This window comes from Pristiophorus japonicus, chromosome 9, assembly GCF_044704955.1.
Source record: "Pristiophorus japonicus isolate sPriJap1 chromosome 9, sPriJap1.hap1, whole genome shotgun sequence".
Lineage (NCBI taxonomy): Eukaryota > Metazoa > Chordata > Chondrichthyes > Pristiophoridae > Pristiophorus > Pristiophorus japonicus.
In genome coordinates this window covers 23,569,302-23,591,378 of record NC_091985.1, presented here as the reverse complement: position 1 = coordinate 23,591,378, position 22,077 = coordinate 23,569,302, and the positions used below count along the sequence as shown (strand labels likewise).

General features: G+C 48.5%; 1 protein-coding gene across 1 annotated transcript in view; it reads left to right on the top strand.

Annotated features, from left to right (window-relative positions):
- Positions 1–22,077, top strand: part of LOC139273868 (cation channel sperm-associated auxiliary subunit epsilon-like) — a 252,269-nt gene that overhangs the window by 74,326 nt on the left and 155,866 nt on the right. The window contains exon 8 of the mRNA XM_070890944.1: positions 10,565–11,007. Within this exon, the coding sequence (XP_070747045.1) occupies positions 10,565–11,007 (443 nt within the window). The remainder of the gene's footprint in view (positions 1–10,564; positions 11,008–22,077) is intronic.

Sequence of the window (22,077 nt, the reverse complement as noted above, 5' to 3'; positions counted from 1 at the left end):
TCCGTCCGCGTCGCCGCTAAAACCATGGCCGTGGGCGGGCCCTTATCAAGGGCGCAAGGCCTTGAGCTGTGCCAGCTCAAAAAGTTCCTCGCTGGGCTGCTGAAGGAGTGGAGGTCAACAAAAGACTCCGCTCCCTCCCCCACAATAGGTTAAGGTAGAGGTTGCACTATGCTTTTGCCATGAAGATAACCATAGCCAGCCTCAACATCAACGGCGGCAGAGGGGCACGTCGTAGATTTGACAATTTTTCACTCCTGCGGGAGGGAAAATATGCGGTGTGCTTCCTGCAAGAAACCCACACCGTTCCGGGAGACGAAGCCACGTGGCTCCTGGAATGGCAAGGAGAGGTCCGCATGAGCCACCTCACCGCCACTTCTAGTGGGGTGGCCATCTTGCTGGGCCCGCATTTTCAGCCGGAGATCTTGGGGGTCGAGGAGCCCGTGCCAGGCCGCTTGCTGCACGTAACGGTTCGCCTGGGGGATGTGCCGCTCCATCTCGTGAACGTGTACGCCCCTCAGCCCGGCCCGCAGCAGGCGCGCTTCTTCGAAGAAGTGTCTGCTCTTTTTGGCTCCGTCGACGTCGGCGACTGCATTGTCCTCGGGGGGGATTTTAACTGCACCCTCGAGGCGAGGGACCGCTCCGGTGCCCCGCAGAGCATGACGGCAGTGGAGAAGTTGAGGGACCTGGTCGGGTCTTTCGACTTGGTGGACGTCTGGCGAAATCTCCACCCCGACTCCAGCGCCTTTACTTGGGTGAGGCCTGGAGTAGGATGGTCCAGAGTCGACCGCCTTTACGTGTCTCGGGCGTACGTTTCCTGCGTCCCGGCGGCCTCCATGCGGCCGGTGCCGTGTTCGGACCACCACCTGGTGTGGGCGGAGCTCGCTTCGCTCCGCGCGAGGACGGGGTCCGCGTACTGGCACTTTAACAACCGGCTGCTGGAGGACGTGCGGTTCCAGGACTCGTTCCGTCGATTCTGGTCCGACTGGAGAAGGAAGCAGGGGGGCTTCCCCTCCTTGAGGCTATGGTGGGACGTGGGCAAGGCTCACGTCCACGTCTTCTGTCAAGAGTACGCGAGGGGGTCGACCAAGAGGCGGGCGGCCGGAGTCGGGCGCCTAGAAAAAGAGGTGCTCGACCTGGAATCCCGTCTCGGTCAAGTCGTCGAGGACCCGGCTCTGCGGACGGTGTACGAAGCTAAGAAGGCCGCGCTGAAGGACCTGCAGCTCGTCGGGTCCCGAGGCGCGTTCGTGAGGTCGCGGATCCGGTTCCTGCGGGATCAGGACCGCGGCTCCCCCTTCTTCTACTCGCTGGAAAAAAGGCAGAGTGTCCGTAAGCAGCTCTTGACGCTGCTGGCCGACGACGGCTCTCTCGTCTCGGATCCGGTGGGTGTCAACAACAGGGTCCGTGAATATTACGGGGCTCTGTTCTCTCCGGATCCGTCCAACGAGGAAGCGCGTAGAGTTTTGTGGGAGGACCTGTCGAAAGTCAGCCCGGAGGGCGGTGAAAATTTGGAAGCTCTGCTAAGCCTGGCGGAGCTGACCGGTGCCCTCGACCGGCTCTCGAGGGGAAAATCCCTGGGGCTGGACGGGCTGACCGTGGAGTTCCACAGGGCTTTCTGGGACGTCCTGGGGAGCGACTACGCGCGGGTCCTGGGGGAAAGTCTGGCGACCGGGGAGATGCCCCTCTCTTGGCGCAGGGCAGTCATCGTCCTGCTGCCTAAGAAGGGCGATCTCCGCCTCCTTAAGAACTGGCGCCCGGTCTCCCTCCTCAGCACAGACTACAAAATCTTCGCCAGGGCGATGTCTGCTCGCCTTGGCACCGTGCTGGACCACATGATCCACCCCGACCTGTCCTACACGGTCCCGGGCCGGACAATCCACGATAACATCCATCTGGTCCGGGACCTCATCCATCATTCCCAGGAGGCTGGTCTGTCGGTCGCCTTCTTATCTCTCGACCAAGTGAAGGCGTTCGACAGGGTGGATCACGACTATCTGCTCGGAACTCTGCGCGCTTTCGGGTTAGGGACGCATTGTCAGACAGGAAGCAAAGAGTAGGAGTAAATGGGTACTTTTCAGAATGGCAGGCAGTGACTAGTGGGGTACCGCAAGGTTCTGTGCTGGGGCCCCAGCTGTTTACACTGTACATTAATGATTTAGATGAGGGGATTAAATGTAGTATCTCCAAATTTGCGGATGACACTAAGTTGGGTGGCAGTGTGAGCTGCGAGGAGGATGCTGTGAGGCTGCAGAGCGACTTGGATAGGTTAGGTGAGTGGGCAAATGCATGGCAGATGAAGTATAATGTGGATAAATGTGAGGTTATCCACTTTGGTGGTAAAAACAGAGAGACAGACTATTATCTGAATGGTGACAGATTAGGAAAAGGGGAGGTGCAAAGAGACCTGGGTGTCATGGTACATCAGTCATTGAAGGTTGGCATGCAGGTGCAGCAGGCGGTTAAGAAAGCAAATGGCATGTTGGCCTTCATAGCAAGGGGATTTGAGTACAGGGGCAGGGAGGTGTTGCTACAGTTGTACAGGGCATTGGTGAGGCCACACCTGGAGTATTGTGTACAGTTTTGGTCTCCTAACCTGAGGAAGGACATTCTTGCTATTGAGGGAGTGCAGCGAAGGTTCACCAGACTGATTCCCGGGATGGCGGGACTGACCTATCAAGAAAGACTGGATCAACTGGGCTTGTATTCACTGGAGTTCAGAAGAATGAGAGGGGACCTCATAGAAACATATAAAATTCTGACGGGGTTAGACAGGTTAGATGCAGGAAGAATGTTCCCAATGTTGGGGAAGTCCAGAACCAGGGGTCACAGTCTAAGGATAAGGGGTAAGCCATTTAGGACCGAGATGCGGAGGAACTTCTTCACCCAGAGAGTGGTGAACCTGTGGAATTCTCTACCGCAGAAAGTTGTTGAGGCCAATTCACTAAATATATTCAAAAAGGAGTTAGATGAGGTCCTTACTGCTAGGGGGATCAAGGGGTATGGCGAGAAAGCAGGAATGGAGTACTGAAGTTGAATGTTCAGCCATGAACTCATTGAATGGCGGTGCAGGCTAGAAGGGCCGAATGGCCTACTCCTGCACCTATTTTCTATGTTTCTATGTTTCTATTTCGTCGCCCAGATCCGACTTTTGTACGCCGCCGCGGAGTGTCTGATTAAGGTTAATGAGTCCTTGACGGCGCCCCTTCGCTTTAGGAGAGGGGTGCGCCAGGGATGCCCCATGTCCGGCCAGTTATATGCCATCTGCGTGGAGCCTTTCCTGCGCCTCCTGCGGACGAGGTTGACGGGACTGGCTCTGCAAGGGCTGGGCGTGGAGGTCGTCCTCTCGGCTTACGCCGATGACGTGCTCCTCGCGGTAGAGGATCCCGCTGACCTGCGGAGGATGCGTGAGTGCCAGGAGATTTACTCGGCCGCATCCTCCGCCAGAATCAACTGGGAAAAATGTTCCGGACTCCTGGTGGGTCAGTGGCGGGTGGACACCCTGCCGGAGGAGCTCAGGCCTTTTGCCTGGAGCACGACCCATCTCCTCTACCTGGGAGTCTACCTTAGCCCCGACGAGGAAGCCTGGCCGGCGAACTGGCAGGAGCTGGAGGCCAAGGTCGCCGCTCGCCTAGGGCGCTGGACAGGACTGCTCCGAGTGCTGTCCTACAGGGGTCGAGCGCTAGTCATAAACCAGCTGGTGGCTGCAATGTTGTGGTACCGGCTGGTCACTTTGACCCCTCCCCCTGCGTTTGTCGCCAAGATACAGAAGAAGCTGGTGGACTTCTTCTGGAACAACAGGAAGCACTGGGTCTCTGCCGCGGCCTTGAGTCTCCCGCTTGAGGAAGGCGGTCAGTCGTTGGTGTGCGTCAGCGCCCAGCTCGCGACTTTCCGTCTTCAGACCCTGCAGAGATACCTTTACGTCGAGCCCCCTCCTAGGTGGTGTGCTCTGGCGACGTATTTCTTCCGCCAGCAGCGCGACCTCAATTACGACACGCAGCTCCTGTTTGTGAACTTGGGGGGTGTCAGGACCGCCCTCCAGGAGCTGCCTGTCTTTTACAAGGAACTCATCAGGGTCTGGAACAAAGTCGCCACCAAGCGCAGCTCTCCGCCGGCTGGAGTGGCGGCTGTCCTGCAGGAGCCGCTGCTCGGGAATCCGTACCTCCACGACCGAGGTTTTATGTGGCGGTCGGAAGAGAGGGCTGTGGCTGGTGAGGTGACCAGGGTCAGGGACCTGCTCGATGGCGGAGGAGCGGGCTGGATGGCGCCAGGCACGCTGGCGCGGCGCCTAAATTCAGCCAACGTCTGCCGCGCGGCCGAAGCCATCGAGTCGCTAAAAACAGCTTTGGGCCCTGACTCTGTTAGGTGCATCGAGGAGGCTCAAGCACGTGGGGAGATCCCGTCCGAACTGACCCCCGTCCGGACGGAATTCCTCATCGGCGCCAAAACCCGGAACCTCCCTCGGGAGCCGGCACCTCACAACTTGAGCCGCCTCGAGGAAATCCCCTCCGTGCCTTTCAGTTCCGCGCGGAGGGGTTTCCTGTATGGGCTGCTCCTGCACACTCTCAACTTTGCCATCCTCGCCGGCCATCCGGACACGCCATGGCGTACCATCTTGCCGTCCGGAGGAGGCGGGGGTCCCCGATGGAGGGCACTCTATGCGGGAGTCCTCCCACTATTCATCGGGGACTTGGCCTGGAGGGTGGTGCACGGAGCAGTGCCGTGCAACAAATTTTTAAGCCGGTTCATGGACTCCCAGGCCACCTGCAATTTCTGCGGTCTGGAAGAGTCCGTGTTCCATGTTTTTATGGAATGCACGAAGTTGCAGCCCCTGTTTTATTATTTAAAGGGGCTGCTCCTGAAATTCTGGCTGCACTTCAGTCCCACTCTCCTGATCTTTGGGCACCCTGTGCGGAGGGGAGCGGGTAGGTCCGAGGGCCTCCTCGTAGGACTGCTCCTGGGCACGGCCAAGGGTGCCATCAGCCGGTCCAGGCAGCGGGCGGTCGAGGGGGTCGTTCAACCTGACTGCCTGCCTCTCTTCCGCGCGTACATCCGTGCCAGGGTGTCCTTGGAGATGGAGCACGCGGTGTCCACCGGTACGCTCACGGCCTTCCGCGAGAGGTGGGCACCGGAGGGACTGGAGTGCATCGTCACGCCCGGCAACCAAATTTTAAATAGATTTTATGTTTTAAAGTTTAATTTGTTTTAATTGCCGGTGCTTTTAGTGTCCCCCTCCCCTTTTATAGGGGGCACTGGAGGAAAAAATTTGATTTTAGTGCCCCCCCCCAAAAAAAAAACACAAAAAAAAAACACAAAAAAGAAAAAAAAGGGCCTTGTAAATGTCTGGTGTGTCATCCAGGGCGGGTGGCACGGTTTAATGTTTATGTTTTTTTCAGGTAAACTCCAAAAGAGTTTCATGCACAAGGACCCCCAGGTCCCTCTGCACCGCAGCATGTTGTAATTTCTCCCCATTCAAATAATATTCCCTTTTACTGGGTTTTTTTCCAAGGTGGATGAACTCACATTTTCCAACATTGTATTCCATCTCCCAAACCTCAGCCCATTCGCTTAACCTATGTAAATCTCTTTGCAGCCTCTCTGTGTCCTCTACACAACCCGCTTTCTCACTAATCTTTGTGTCATCTGCAAATTTTGTTACACTACACTCTGTCCCCTCTTCCAGGTCATCGATGTATATCTATGTACAGTTGTGGTCCCAGCACTGATCCCTGTGGCACACCACTAACCACCGATTTCCAACCCGAAAAGGACCCATTTATCCCGACTCTCTGCTTTCTGTTCGCCAGCCAATTCTCTATTCATGCTAATACATTTCCTGTGACTCCGCGTAACTTTATCTTCTGCAGTAACCTTTTGTGTGGCACCTTATCGAATGCCTTTTGGAAATCGAAATACACCACATCCATCGGTACACCTCTATCCACCATGCTTGTTATATCCTCAAAGAATTCCAGTAAATTAGTTAAACATGATTTCCCCTTCATGAATCCATGTTGCGTCTGCTTGATTGCACTATTCCTATCTAGATGTCCCGCTATTTCTTCCTTAATGATAGCTTCAAGCATTTTCCCCACTACAGATGTTAAACTAACTGGCCTATAGTTACCTGCCTTTTGTCTACCCTCTTTTTTAAACAGAGGTGTTACATTAGCTGCTTTCCAATCCGCTGGTACCTCCCCAGAGTCCAGAGAATTTTGGTAGATTATAACGAATGCATCTGCTATAACTTCCGCCATCTCTTTTAATACCCTGGGATACATTTCATCAGGAGCAGGGGACTTGTCTACCTTGAGTCACATTTGCCTGTCCAGCACTACCCCCCTAGTGATAGTGATTGTCTCAAGGTCCTCCCTTCCCACATTCCCGTGACTAGCAATTTTTGCCATGGTTTTTGTGTCTTCCACTGTGAAGACCGAAGCAAAATAATTGTTTAAGGTCTCAGCCATTTCCTCATTTCCCATTATTAAATCCCCCTTCTCATCTTCTAAGGGACCAACATTTACTTTAGTCACTCTCTTCTGTTTTATACATCAGCAAAAGCTTTTACTATCTGTTTTTATGTTTTGCGCCAGTTTACTTTCGTAATCTATCTTTCCTTTCTTTATTGCTTTCTTTGTCATTCTTTGCTGTTATTTAAAATTTTCCCAATCTTCTAGTTTCCCACTAACCTTGGCCACCTTATACGCATTGGTTTTTAATTTGATACTCTCCTTTATTTTCTTGGTTATCCACGGCTGGTTATCCCTTCTCTTACCGCCCTTTTTTTTCACTGTCTGGCGTAAAAATAAAAAAGGGAAGGTGGCTCAACCGTGGCTATCAAGGGAAATCAGGGATAGTATTAAAGCCAAGGAAGTGGCATACAAATTGGCCAGAAATAGCAGCGAACCCGGGGACTGGGAGAAATTTAGAACTCAGCAGAGGAGGACAAAGGATTTGATTAGGGCAGGGAAAATAAAGTACGAGAGGAAGCTTGCAGGGAACATTAAAACGGACTGCAAAAGCTTCTATAGATATGTAAACAGAAAAAGATTAGTAAAGACAAACGTAGGTCCTCTGCAGTCAGACTCAAGCGAAGTCATAACTGGGAACAAAGAAATGGCACACCAATTGAACAAGTATTTTGGTTCGGTATTCACTAAGGAGGACACAAACAACCTTCCGGATATAAAAGGGGTCAGAGGGTCTAGTAAGAAGGAGGAACTGAGGGAAATCCTTATTAGTCGGGAAATTGTGTTGGGGAAATTGATGGGCTTGAAGGCAGATAAATCCCCAGGGTCTGATGGTCTGCATCCCAGAGTACTTAAGGAGGTGGCCTTGGAAATAGCGGATGCATTGACAGTCATTTTCCAACATTCCATTGACTCTGGATCAGTTCCTATGGAGTAGAGGGTAGCCAATGTAATCCCACTTTTTAAAAAAGGAGGGAGAGAGAAAACAGGGTATTATGGACTGGTCAGCCTGACATCGGTAGTGGGTAAAATGATGGAATCAATTATTAAGGATGTCATAGCAGTGCATTTGGAAAGAGGTGACATGATAGGTCCAAGTCAGCATGGATTTGTGAAAGGGAAACCATGCTTGACAAATCTTCTGGAATTTTTTGAGGATGTTTCCAGTAGAGTGGAAGGGAGAACCAGTTGATGTGGTGTATTTGGACTTTCAGAAGGCTTTCGACAAGGTCCCATACAAGAGATTAATGTGCAAAGTTAAAGCACATGGGATTGGGGGTAGTGTGCTGACGTGGATTGAGAACTGGTTGGCAGACAGGAAGCAAAGAGTAGGAGTAAATGGGTACTTTTCAGAATGGCAGACAGTGACTAGTGGGGTGTTGCAAGGTTTTGTGCTGGGGCCCCAGCTGTTTACATTGTACATTAATGATTTAGACAAGGGGATTAAATGCAGTATCTCCAAATTTGCGGATAACATTAAGTTGGGTGGCAGTGTGAGCTGCGAGGAGGATGCTATGAGGCTGCAGAGTGACCTGGATAGGTTAGGTGGGTGGGCAAATGCATGGCAGATGAAGTATAATGTGGATAAATGTGAGGTTATCCACTTTGGTGGTAAAAACAGAGAGACAGACTATTATCTGAATGGTGACAGATTAGGAAAAGGGGAGGTGCAACGAGACCTGGGTGTCATGGTACATCAGTCATTGAAGGTTGGCATGCAGGTACAGCAGGCGGTTAAGAAAGCAAATGGCATGTTGGCCTTCATAGCGAGGGGATTTGAGTACGGGGTAGGGAGGTGTTACTACAGTTGTACAGGGCCTTGGTGAGGCCACACCTGGAGTATTGTGTTATGTTTTGGTCTCCTAACTTGAGGAAGGACATTCTTGCTATTGAGGGAGTGCAGCGAAGGTTCACCAGACTGATTCCCAGGATGGTGGGACTGACCTATCAAGAAAGACTGGATCAACTGGGCTTGTATTCACTGGAGTTCAGAAGAATGAGAGGGGATCTCATCGAAACTTTTAAAATTCTGACGGGTTTAGACAGGTTAGATGCTGGAAGAATGTTCCCAATGTTGGGGAAGTCCAGAACCAGGGGTCACAGTCTAAGGATAAGCCATTTAGGACCGAGATGAGGAGAAACTTCTTCACCCAGAGAGTGGTGAACCTGTGGAATTCTCTACCACAGAAACTTGTTGAGGCCAATTCACTAAATATATTCAAAAAGGAGTTAGATGTAGTTCTTACTACTAGGGGGATCAAGGGATATGGCGAGAAAGCAGGAATGGGGTACTGAAGTTGCATGTTCAGCCATGAACTCATTGAATGGCGGTGCAGGCTCAAATGGCCGATTGGCATACTCCTGCACTATTTTCTATGTTTCTATGTTTCGCAGCCAGCTCCTGTCGAGCAGCGTGGGACCATCGCCTGGCACCATCCCGAGTGGTAGCTTGTGCACCGCTCCATCATAGGAGACCTTTACGGTAGGACTGCCGATTACAGGAATCAGTTCTTTTGTGTAAGTTCTTAGTTTCGTGCGAATTGGAATTAAGTAGGCCTTGAGGCCTTGTTGCACCAGAACCTTTCAAATGTCTTTTTGCCCATGATGGACTGACTTGCATCCGTGTCCAGCTCCATTGACACCGGGATTCCATTTCGTTCAACATTCAGCATTATAGGGGGACAATTCGTGGTGAATGTGTGTACCCCATATACCTTTGCCTCCTCTATCTGAGGCTCTGTTTCGTCGTGATCCTGCTCTGCAACCTGGTGGTTTGCAGGTTTAACAGGCTTAGCAGCTCATCTGCACACTCGTTGGAGATGTCCCATTGTTCCACAGCCCTTGCAAACATATCCTTTGAATCGGCATGAATGGAAACAATGATCACCCCCGCAGCGCCAACAAGGTGCTAATGGCCTTGCATTCATCACCCTTGATGGTGGCCTCTGAGACATCTGTGGACGAGTAGCTGCAGGTATATGTGACCTGCCTTGTATGTTATGATTCGAAAACAACATCACTTTGTTCACAGTACTTGTAGCAGCAGTTGTGTGCTGAGAGATTTGCTTCGTATTGTCACTGGTGGCAATGAATGCCTGGGCTATCGCTATGGCCTTACTGAAGGTTGGGGTCTCTACAGTCAAAAGTTTGAGAAGTATGGTTTCGTGGCCAATGCCAAGTACGAAAACGTCTCTGAGCATGTGCTCCAAATGTCCTTCAAATTCGCAATGTCCTGCAAGGCGTCTTAGCTCGGCGACATAACTCGCCACTTCCTGGCCTTCAGATCTTTTGTAGGTGTAGAACCAGTACCTCACCATCAGAATGCTTTCCTTCTGTTCAAATGCTCTCGGACCATTGTGCACAAATCGTCATATGATTTCTCCGTGGGTTTCGCTGGAGTGAGCAGATTCTTCATGAGGCCATACGTTGGTGCCCCACAGACGGTGAGGAGGATCGCCCTTCGTTTGGCAGCGCTCTCTTCCCCATCTAGCTCGTTGGCCACGAAGTATTGGTCGAGTCGCTCCACAAAAGTTTCCCAATCATCTCCCTCTGAAAATTTCTCCAGGATGCCCACTGTTCTCTGCATCTTTGGGTTTGCTCTCTGTATCTCATTGCCAGTTGTATTGTATGGAGAAAGAGTCAGATTGAACACTGTGAGCTCAAAGTAAAGTGTGACCGTAGTCTTTTATTGCAGGTCTCCAGAGTGTCTCACCAACCTGTGACGCCTTCTTAAATACCTGTGCTCCCAAAGGATTATAGGATCCCTTGGGACTCTGGGGAATGAGCCCTCTGGTGGCTGTACAGAGTAAATAGAAGTCCACATATATAACACTTATATTTCTATATTTTTTCTATTGTAAATTCGTATATCCACATTTACAATGGAAAGTCTAAGCAATTATCCCGCTGTAATTACACCCACCAGATGCAGCACTTCCATTGGTGTGAAAGAGCATTACATCTTGACAAGTTTAGATCGACAGTCTCACATTATTAACGTGAAGATAGGAATTTAAATATAGATTCTTTGTATAATGAAAATACAGCTATTTTCTACTGATTCAGTATTTTAATCTATGCTTTCTTTTCAATTATTACAGATCATAAATTGAATATTGTAATTAAGATGGTCAACAATTTAATGCTTTATGGTGTAGTTGGCATAAATGCACTGCTGAAGCTGCACGTATGGGAACGACAGGATTCAGAGATAATCCTTTACTCCAACCTTCTAAGTCAGATTTTTGTCATTAAATTAGTAAATTCCGTTATCAATCAAGAACTGTACCCTCTGCAATTGGAAATTTCCAGTATTTTATTTAATGAAGATTTACCAGGATGTCCGTTCAGGAAGTTCCACCACAATATGGATTTGCCGGTGTACTATCTAGACATGGGAGAATCTCTGGCGTTTTGGTCTGAAATTATCTACATAGACAAAAATGGGTTACAACTAGAATTAATAGATTACAATAAGAATCTGCTTCATTGGACGGTTGACTCAGACTTTCAAATAACTATAAGATTTCATACAAGAAACCTGGTACGTGATCATTCGCTAATATTATTTAAAAAATACTGAATATCTTTTTACAAATTTTAAAATGCAGTCAGACCCACTTTTGATGGTTACAGGCTTATTGGGGTGATTTTAACCTTTGGAAGGGCTGGGCGATTAAAACTGCTTTAGAATACTTAATGGTCTGTTCCCACTGAGTTCCTGTTGTTTGCTATTTTAAGCACGCAGTTTAATCGGTCGAGGCACCTGCCATGGGCCGGTGACACAATTAGGATCCCATTGCCATTTTAACGAATATCACAAACGTCCTTCCCAACGCCCAGCTCACCAGTAAAGCCGAGCAGGATTGTGTTCTCAGAGCCACTAAAGTAGTATTTAAAGGGGCACTCACCTGCTGGTAAATGGATCATAGGATGTTTGTGCTATTTAGATTGTGAGGAGAGTTTTCAACTTCCAGGTTGTTTCTTTCTGATATTTTCTGCCTTACCTTCAGTAAGCTTTATCTGCTTATAATAGGAGCTGTTATTGACAGTTTTATTTGGATTGAGGAACAATTGGAGCAAGAGGAGCACCAGCCTCAGCAACAAGCATGAACAGCAGCTGTGCCTTTTGGAACACAGCAGGTGAGAGCGGTGCTCATAGGAAACCATGCCAAGCACACAAGGTGTACAGGTCAAGAGTCACTTTCCTTGATCTGTTTGAAGAGCAGTGGCTCAGGAGGCTGTGCTTCTTCAGGCAGGCTGTTGCAAACCTCTACAGCCTCCTTCAACAGAACCTGCTGCCTGCTGGATCAGAGGGTCATGCATGCTAGCAGCTTTCAAAGTCACCAAAGCACTTCTTTGTGATTGACTAATTCCAGTCCAAAGGAGCGATCTTCTGCATCTTCCCATCTGAAGTACACAGCTGTATTAAGCAGATCACCAATCCTTGCTCACCAGGGATAATCAGTACATCACTTCCTCCATTGACCTCAAATTTCAACTTGAGAGAACTTCAGTTTTTGCAGCAGTGGCTGGCTTTCCTCATGTCTGGGGTATCATTGACTGCACATATGGTGCCAGCAGCCTTTATGAATAGGCAGGGCTGCCACTCCATTAATGTCTCTGATCACAGAAACATCATGCATTCGTAAATGTACCCAGACGGCTGCCATGATGCAATCATGCGGTATTCAACCATCTCTCAATATTCGACCCTTCCACCAACATGATAGGATAGCTGCTGGGAGACTAGGGATACTCCCTACACACAATGCTTATGACAGCCCTTTGCCACCCCACTACTACTGAACAACACCAATATAATCAATGCCATGGGACTACCAGCACACTGTTGCTTTATCTGCTCCAAATGCAATCCTCTCTGTAGGACATCACTATAATGCAGGAGTCTCTAAGGCGGATATTGTATGGAGCCCCCAGACATATTCACACATCTGAAGGCTACTGGCTGGTCTTCTGGTGCCAACTATGATGGCAACATGTGAACATTCAACGATGCCCTGCTACTGCTGCAAATACCCGAGCTCTCTTGTGTTGATTGTTGAGGTCAGTTGGGAAGGTAATGCACTGGTTAGTTCTGGTAAACAGGGCATTGTTGGCCTGCTTGTTGCAGCTGTGGACTGCAGACTGGGAGATGCAGGTGAAGTCTCCTATAGCAAATTTGAAGGAGCCAGTGACAAAGAGGTTAAGGGATGTGGTGAGTTTGAAAGCCACTGGCAAAGCATGCCCCCTGCCTGCCCACCACCCCCCCGCCCCGCCCCTACTCATCCCTTGTCCAGCAGGCAGCAGGTCCTATTGCAGGAGGTTGTAGAGATCTGCGATAGCTTGCCTGGAGAAGCACAGGCTCCCGCCACACTGCATCTCGAAGAGATCTAAAAATGTCACTCTTGGCCTGTGTGCCAGGTATGCTGGTGAAGTTGCTGAGGCTTTTGCTGCAACTGTGTTCCTCCATCCAAGTGAAACTGGTAATAATAGCACCTATAAGCAGATAAAGCTTATTGAGGGTACGTATGGCAAAATATATCAGAAACAAGCTGGAAATTGGAAACTCTTCTGGAAACCTAGTTGGAACAAAGATGCTATGATCCACTTACCTGCAAGTGAATGCTTTTTTAAATACTACATTGGTGGCTCAGAAAGACCTATATTGGTAGGTTTGAGAACTGGGTGGGACTTTGTCGTTATGTAAAAATTATTTTAATTGCGTCATGGGACCACTGATTTGCAAGCCCATTGTACCCCGCCAACTCGCCAAGGGTTCTTTGGCAGCACCTCCCAAACCCGCGACCTCTACCACCTAGAAGGACAAGGGCACATGGAAACACCACCACTTCCGCGTTCCCCTCTAAGTTGCACACCATCCTAACTTGGAAATATATCGTCGTTCCTTCATCGTCGCTGGGTTAAAATCTCGGAACTCTCTAACAGCACTGTGGGAGTGAATACCTTCACCACACGGACTGTGGCGGTTCAAGAAACATAGTAACATAGAAAATAGGTGCAGGAGTAGGCCATTCGGCCCTTCGAACCTGCACCACCATTCGATAAGATCATGGCTGATCATTCCCTCAGTACCCCTTTCCTGCTTTCTCTCCATACCCCTTGATCCCCTCAGCCGTAAAGGCCATATCTAACTCCCTCTTGAATATATCCAATGAACTGGCATCAACAACCTTCTGCGACAGGGAATTCCACAGGTTAAGAACTCTCTGAGTGAAGAAGTTTCTCCTCATCTCAGTCCTAAATGGCCTACCCTTTATCCTAAGACTCTATCCCCTGGTTCTGGACTTCCCCAACATCGGGAACAATCTACCCGTCAGAATCTTGTATGTTTCTATGAGATCTCCACTCATCGTTCTAAACTCGAATGTATAAAGACCCAGTTGATCCAGTCTCTCCTCATATATCAATCCAGCCATCCCGGGAATCAGTCTGGTGAACCTTTGCTGCACTCCCTCAATAGCAAGAACGTCCTTCCTCAGATTAGGAGACCAAAACTGAACACAATATTCCAGGTGAGGCCTCACCAAGGCCCTGTACAACTGCAGTAAGACCTCCCTGCTCCTATACTCAAATCCCCTTGCTATGAAAGCCAACATACCATTTGCCTTCTGTACAGCTTGCTGTACCTGTATGCCAACTTTCAATGACTGATGAACCATGACACCCAGGTCTCATTGCACCTCCCCTTTTCCTAATCTGCCACCATTCAGATAATATTCTGTCTTCACGTTTTGGTCCCCAAAGTGGATAACCTCACATTTATCCACATTATACTGCATCTGCCATGCATTTGCCCACTCACCTAACCTGTCCAAGTCACCCCTCACAACTCACACTGCCACCCAGTTTAGTGTCATCTGTAAACTTGGAGATATTACACTCAATTCCTTCATCCAAATCATTGATGTATATTGTAAAGAGCTGGGGTCCCAGCACTGAGCCCTGCGGCATTCCACTAGTCACTGCCTGCCATTCTGAAAAGGACCCGTTTATCCTGACTCTCTGCTTCCTGTCTGCCAAACAGTTCTCTATGCATGTCACTATATTACCCCCAATAACATGTGCTTTGATTTTGCACACCAATCTCTTGTGTGGGATTGTCAAAAGCCTTTTAAAAGTTCAAATACACCACATCCACTGGTTCTCCCTTGTCCACTCTACTAGTTACATCCTCAAAAAATTCCAGAAGATTTGTCAAGCATGATTTCCCCTTCATAAATCCATGCTGACTTGGACCGATCCTGTCACTGCTTTCCAAATGTGCTGCTATTTCATCCTTAATAATTGATTCCAACATTTTCCCCACTACTGATGTCAGGCTAAAAGGTCTATAATTACCTGCTTTCTCTCTCCCTCCCTTTTAAAAAAAATGATGTTGCATTAGCTACCCTCCAGTCCATAGGAAATGATCCCGAGTCGATAGACTGTTGGAAAATGATCACCAATGCATCCACTATTTCTCGGGCCACTTCCTTAACTACTCTGGGATGCAGATTATCAGGCCCCGGGAATTTATTGGTCTTTAATACCATCAATTTCCCTAACAAAATTTTCCGCCTAATAAGGATATCCTTCAGTTTCTCCTTCTCATGAGACCCTCGGTCCCCTAGTACTTCCGGAAGGTTATTTGTGTCTTCCTTCGTGAAGACAGAACCAAAGTATTTGTTCAATTGGTCTGCCATTTCTTTGTTCCCCATTATAAATTCACCTGAATCCGACTGCAAGGGACCTATGTTTGTCTTCACTAATCTTTTTCTCTTCACATATCTATTGAAGCTTTTGCAGTCAGTTTTAATGTTCCCGGCAAGCTTCTTCTCGTACTCTATTTTCCCCCTCTTAAGTAAACTCTTTGTCCTCTGCTGAATTATAAATTTCTCCCAGTCCTCAGGTTTGCTGCTTTTTCTGGCCAATTTATATGCCTCTTCCTTGGATTTAACACGATCCTTAATTTCCCTTGTTAGCCATGGTTGAGCCACCTTCCCCGTTTTATTTTTACTCCAGACTGAGATGTACAATTGCTGAAGTTCATCCATGTGATCTTTAAATGTTTGCCATTGCCTATCCACCGTCAACCCTCTGAGTATCATTTGCCAGTCTATTCTAGCCAATTCACGCCTCAAACCATCGAAGTTACCTTTCCTTAAGTTCAGGACCCTTGTTTCTGAATTAACTGTGTCACTCTCCACCTTAAAAAAGAATTCTACCATATTATGGTCACTCTTCCCCAAGGGGCCTCGCACAACAAGATTGCTAATTAGTCCCTTCTCATTACACATCACCCAGTCTAGGATGGCCAGCCCTCTAGTTGGTTCCTCGACATATTGGTCTAGAAAACCATCCCTAATACACTCCAGGAAATCCTCCTCCACTGCATTGCTACCAGTTTGGTTAGCCCAATCAATATGTCGATTAAAGTCACCTATGATAACTGCTGTACCTTTATTGCACACATCCCTAATTTCTTGTTTGATGCTGTCCCCAACTTACGACTACTGTTTGGTGGTCTGTACACAACTCCCACTAGCGTTTTCTGCCCCTTGGTATTCCGCAGCTCCATCCATACTGATTCCACATCATCCAAGCTAATGTCCTTTCTTACTCTTTAACCAGCATTGCCACCCCACCTCCTTTTCCTTTCTGTCTATCCTTCCTAAATGTCGAATACCCCTGGATGTTGAGTTCCCAGCCTTGGTCACCCTGGAGCCATGTCTCCGTGATGCCAATTACATCATACCCATTAACTGCTATCTGTGCAGTTAATTCGTCCACCTTATTCCGAATACTCCTCGCATTGAGGCACAGACCTTCAGGCTTGTCTTTCTAACGCACTCTGCCCCTTTAGAATTTTGCTGTAATGTGGCCATTTTTGCTTTTTGCCTTAGGTTTTTCTGCCTTCCACTTTTACTTTCCTTCGTTCTATCTTTTGCTTCTACTTCCATTCTACTTCCCTCTGTCTCCCTGCATTGGTACCCATCCCCTGCCATATTAGTTTAACTCCTCCCCAACAGCATTAGCAAACACTTCCCCTCGGGCATTGGTTCCGGTCCTGCCCAGGTGCAGAACGTCCGATTTGTGTTGGTCCCATCTCCCCCAGAATCGGTTCCAATGTCCCAGGGAATTTGATTCCCTCCCTGCTGCACCACTGCTCAAGCCACGTATTCATCTGAGCTAGACTGTGATTCCTAATCTGACTAGCACGTGGCACTGGTAGCAATCCTGAGATTACTACTTTTGAGGTCCTATTTTTTAATTTAGCTCCTAGCTCCCTAAATTCGTCTTGTAGGACCTCATCCCTTTTTTTACCTTTATCATTGTACCTATATGTACCACGACAACTGGCTGTTCACCCTCCCTTTTTCAGAATGCCCTGCACCCGCTCCGAGACATCCTTGACCCTTGCACCAGGGAGGCAACATACCATCCTGGAGTCTCGTTGCGGCCGCAGAAACGTCTATCTATTCCCATTACAATTGAATCCCCTATCACTATAGCTCTCCCATTCTTTTTCCTGCCCTCCTGTGCAGCAGAGCCACCCATGGTGCCATGGACTTGGCTGCTGCTGCCCTCCCCTGATGAGTCATCCCCCTCAACAGTACCCAAAGTGGTGCATCTGTTTTGCAGTGGGATGACCGCGGGGGACCCCTGCACTACCTTCCTTCCACTGCTCTTCCTGTTGGTCACCCATCCCCTATCTGACTGTGTACCCTTTTCCTGCGGTAAGACAAACTCACTAAACGTGCTATTCACGTCATTCTCAGCATCGTGGATGCTCCAGAGTGAATCCACCCGCAGCTCCAGTGCCGCAATGCTTCGGCTCATCACCATCTTCTCAAGAGCAATTGGTGATGGGCAATAAGTGCTCGCCTTGCCAGTGACGCCCACATCCCATTAACTAATTTTTAAAAAAAATTACCCACCCAGTCTGCAAAACTCTGCCTGCCCACGGTGGGCACCGCAGTTGACTCAACAAACTCGTTAAGTTGGTGACAGGCGTGAATGCAGCGTTAAGTACTCTACCGCTAACGTAAGGGTTAAAATCAGCCTTGTTGAATATTCTTACATATGCTAGCCTGTTTTTCACAGCAGTCTAATAAAACCTGTAAAATCTAGTGTAAATCTAAGTAATTTTAGTCTGGATATTATTAGTATGCTTTAGAAACAGCAGTTTATAGAAACATAGAAACATAGAAAATAGGTGCAGGAGCAGGCCATTCAGCCTTCTAGCCTGCACCGCCATTCAATGAGTTCATGGCTGAACATGAAACTTCAGTACCCCCTTCCTGCTTTCACGCCATACCCCTTGATCCCCCGAGTAGTAAGGACTTCATCTAACTCCCTTTTGAATATATTTAGTGAATTGGCCTCAACTACTTTCTGTGGTAGAGAATTCCACAGGTTCACCACTCTCTGGGTGAAGAAGTTTGTCCTTATCTCGGTCCTAAATGGCTTACCCCTTATCCTTAGACTGTGACCCCTGGTTCTGGACTTCCCCAACATTGGGAACATTCTTCCTGCATCCAACCTGTCCAAACCCATCAGAATTTTAAACGTTTCTATGAGGTCCCCTCTCACTCTTCTGAACTCCAGTGAATACAAGCCCAGTTGATCCAGTCTTTCTTGATAGGTCAGTCCCACCATCCCGGGAATCAGTCTGGTGAATCTTCGCTGCACTCCCTCAATAGCAAGAATGATTTCCTCAAGTTAGGAGACGAAAACTGTACACAATATTCCAGGTGTGGCCTCACCAAAGCCCTGTACAACTGTAGCAACACCTCCCTGCCCCTGTACTCAAATCCCCTCGCTATGAAGGCCAACATGCCATTTGCTTTCTTAAACGCCTGCTGTACCTGCATGCCAACCTTCAGTGACTGATGTACCATGACACCCAGGTCTCGTTGCACCTTCCCTTATCCTAATCTGTCACCATTCAGATAATAGTCTGTCTCTCTGTTTTTACCACCAAAGTGGATAACCTCACATTTATCCACATTATACTTCATCTGCCACGCATTTGCCCACTCACCTAACCTATCCAAGTCACTCTGCAGCCTCATAGCATCCTCCTCGCAGCTCACACTGCCACCCAGCTTAGTGTCATCCGCAAATTTGGAGATACTACATTTAATCCCCTCGTCTAAATCATTAATGTACAATGTAAACAGCTGGGGCCCCAGCACAGAACCCTGCGGTACCCCATTGGTCACTGCCTGCCATTCCGAAAAGTACCCATTTACTCCTACTCTTTGCTTCCTGTCTGACAACCAGTTCTCAATCCACGTCAGCACACTACCCCCAATCCCATGTGCTTTAATCTCCTGTGTGGGACCTTGTCGAAAGCCTTCTGAAAGTCCAAATATACCACATCAACTGGTACTCCTTTGTCCACTTTATTGGAAACATCCTCAAAAAATTCCAGGAGATTTGTCAGGCATGATCTCCCTTTCACAAATCCATGCTGACTTGGACCTATCATGTCACCATTTTCCAAATGCGCTGCTATGACATCCTTAATAATTGATTCCATCATTTTACCCACTACTGAGGTCAGGCTGACCGGTCTATAATTCCCTGCTTTCTCTCTCCCTCCTTTTTTAAAAAGTGGGGTTACATTGGCTACCCTCCACTCGATAGGAACTGATCCAGAGTCAATGGAATGTTGGAAAATGACTGTCAATGCATCCGCTATTTCCAAGGCCACCTCCTTAAGTACTCTGGGATGCAGTCCATCAGGCCCTGGGGATTTATCGGCCTTCAATCCCATCAATTTCCCCAATACAATTTCCCGACTAATAAAGATTTCCCTCAGTTCCTCCTCCTTACTAGACCCTCTGACCCCTTTTATATCCGGAAGGTTGTTTGTGTCCTCCTTAGTGAATACTGAACCAAAGTACTTGTTCAATTGGTCTGCCATTTCTTTGTTCCCCGTTATGACTTCCCCTGATTCTGACTGCAGGGGACCTATGTTTGTCTTTACTAACCTTTTTCTCTTTACATACCTATAGAAACTTTTGCAATCCGCCTTAATGTTCCCTGCAAGCTTCTTCTCGTACTCCATTTTCCCTGCCCTAATCAAACCCTTTGTCCTCCTCTGCTGAGTTCTAAATTTCTCCCAGTCCCCAGGTTCGCTGCTATTTCTGGCCAATTTGTATGCCATTTCCTTGGCTTTAATACTATCCATGATTTCCCTAGATAGCCACGGTTGAGCCACCTTCCCTTTTTTATTTTTACGCCAGACAGGAATGTACAATTGTTGTAATTCATCCATGCGGTCTCTAAATGTCTGCCATTGCCCATCCACAGTCAACCCCTTAAGTATCATTTGCCAATCTATCCTAGCCAATTCACGCCTCATACCTTCAAAGTTACCCTTCTTTAAGTTCTGGACCATGGTCTCTGAATTAACTGTTTCATTCTCCATCCTAATGCAGAATTCCACCATATTATGGTCACTCTTCCCCAAGGGGCCTCGCACAATGAGATTGCTAATTAATCCTCTCTCATTACACAACACCCAGTCTAAGATGGCCTCCCCCCTAGTTGGTTCCTCGACATATTGGTCTAGAAAACCATCCCTTATGCACTCCAGGAAATCCTCCTCCACCGTATTGCTTCCAGTTTGGCTAGCCCAATCTATGTGCATATTAAAGTCACCCATTATAACTGCTGCACCTTTATTGCATGCACCCCTAATTTCCTGTTTGATGCCCTCCCCAACATCACTACTACTGTTTGGAGGTCTGTACACAACTCCCACTAACGATTTTTGCCCTTTAGTGTTACGTAGCTCTACCCATATAGATTCCACATCATCCAAGCTAATGTCTTTCGTAACTATTGCATTAATCTCCTCTTTAACCAGCAATGCTACCCCACCTCCTTTTCCTTTTATTCTATCCTTCCTGAATGTTGAATACCCCTGGATGTTGAGTTCCCAGCCCTGATCATCCTGGAGCCACGTCTCCGTAATCCCAATCACATCATATTTGTTAACATTTATTTGCACAGTTAATTCATCCACCTTATTGCGGATACTCCTTGCATTAAGACACAAAGCCTTCAGGCTTGCTTTTTTAACACCCTTTGTCCTTTTAGAATTTTGCTGTACAGTGGCCCTTTTTGTTCTTTGCCTTGGGTTTCTCTGCCCTCTACTTTTCCTCATCTCCTTTCTGTCTTTTGCTTTTGCCTCATTTTTGTCTCCCTCTGTCTCCCTGCATAGGTTCCCATCCCCCTGCAATATTAGTTTAACTCCTCCCCAACAGCACTAGCAAACATTATAAAAAGTATGCACTTGTTTAAGCACTTGTCATCAATAAGGAAATTGCGCTTCCAGAGTGGGGACTTCCTATGCCTGGCCCGGCCCGGAAAGTCCTGCTCCCGATGTGGAATTGGGCTGTGCGCCCCTCAATGGGAGCGGAGCGCTGTCACCGCCGCTCTGCTTCACTTTTTGAGGCGCGCTCTCAAGGCGGCAGCATAGCACTGACACCCCTTCAATTAAGGAGGAGGGCCACTGCACACATTGCAGGCCCTTTGGTGACCACCACTAGGCCATGAGGGATGCGATTGACTGGGCCAGCGGCACAGTACCTAAAACAGAATACCAGGCTGCATGATGCCGACCCGGTCGACGCGACGGCTACCATTGTCGGGCCGATGCAAGAGTCAGCCAACAAATAAAAATGGCGGCCCGGGGCGCTAAAAACTTCCCTTTTAAGGGGCTCCTCCATCTTCGTGACCCGTGAAGCTGCCATTGGCATCTGCCCGCGCCAGCCTCGCGGCCCGCAGGGCACAAAGGATCGGGGTGGTGAGAGGTCGGTGTGTATGGTGATGGAGTAATCACTGGTTGCGCGCTGGCCCAGGGCGTTAATCATGGTGCGGGGCGCTGCCAGAATTGCGCCCCCCCCAAACCTCTGGGGCAAGTTCCCCATAGTCGCTAGTGCCCTCCCCTCCTCCCCTGGGTGAAAACACCATTGCGTCCCATGTGTGCCCCCTATAGGCACTAACGGGGCTATAAAAAGGGGCAATTTCAGGCCCCTCAATGCCCTAACAATATGACTGACATGTGATGCACTTTGGGACCTGTTACAATGTTAAAGGTCCGACAAAATGCACGTTATTATTGTAGGTCCCCAAGTTCTCTGGCCTTAACTAATTGGGCTGTGCCCATTTCAGACCAAAAAGAAGATAAAACTAAAGGGGCCGAAATTGCCCTCCTCCCGAAACAGGGCGCACGTACATCTTTTTGGTGTGCATTACTGCCCCAATGGTTCGGGCAGCCATTAGAGCAACATTCAGCACTTTGGGGGGATGGGGTGAAGGTGTATTGCGATGTTGGTGGCGGGAATGGGCTCCTTGCAGCGGTGTGGGGGTCGAAGGATAGATTAGGCGGAGAAATTCAACTGATTTCTATTGACTGATTGATGAGACAACTGCTCCCTGACCTTAAAGGGCAAGTTTTGCAGCTAGGCCCTGAGCATTGAGTTTGTCTCTGGTGCTTCTGACGGAATGGCTAATGCAAGAGCTTTAAGGAGGGCCAACCGCTTCTCCGATGTTGAAATTGACACGCTCACCCAAGCTGTGGAGGGAAGGAGGC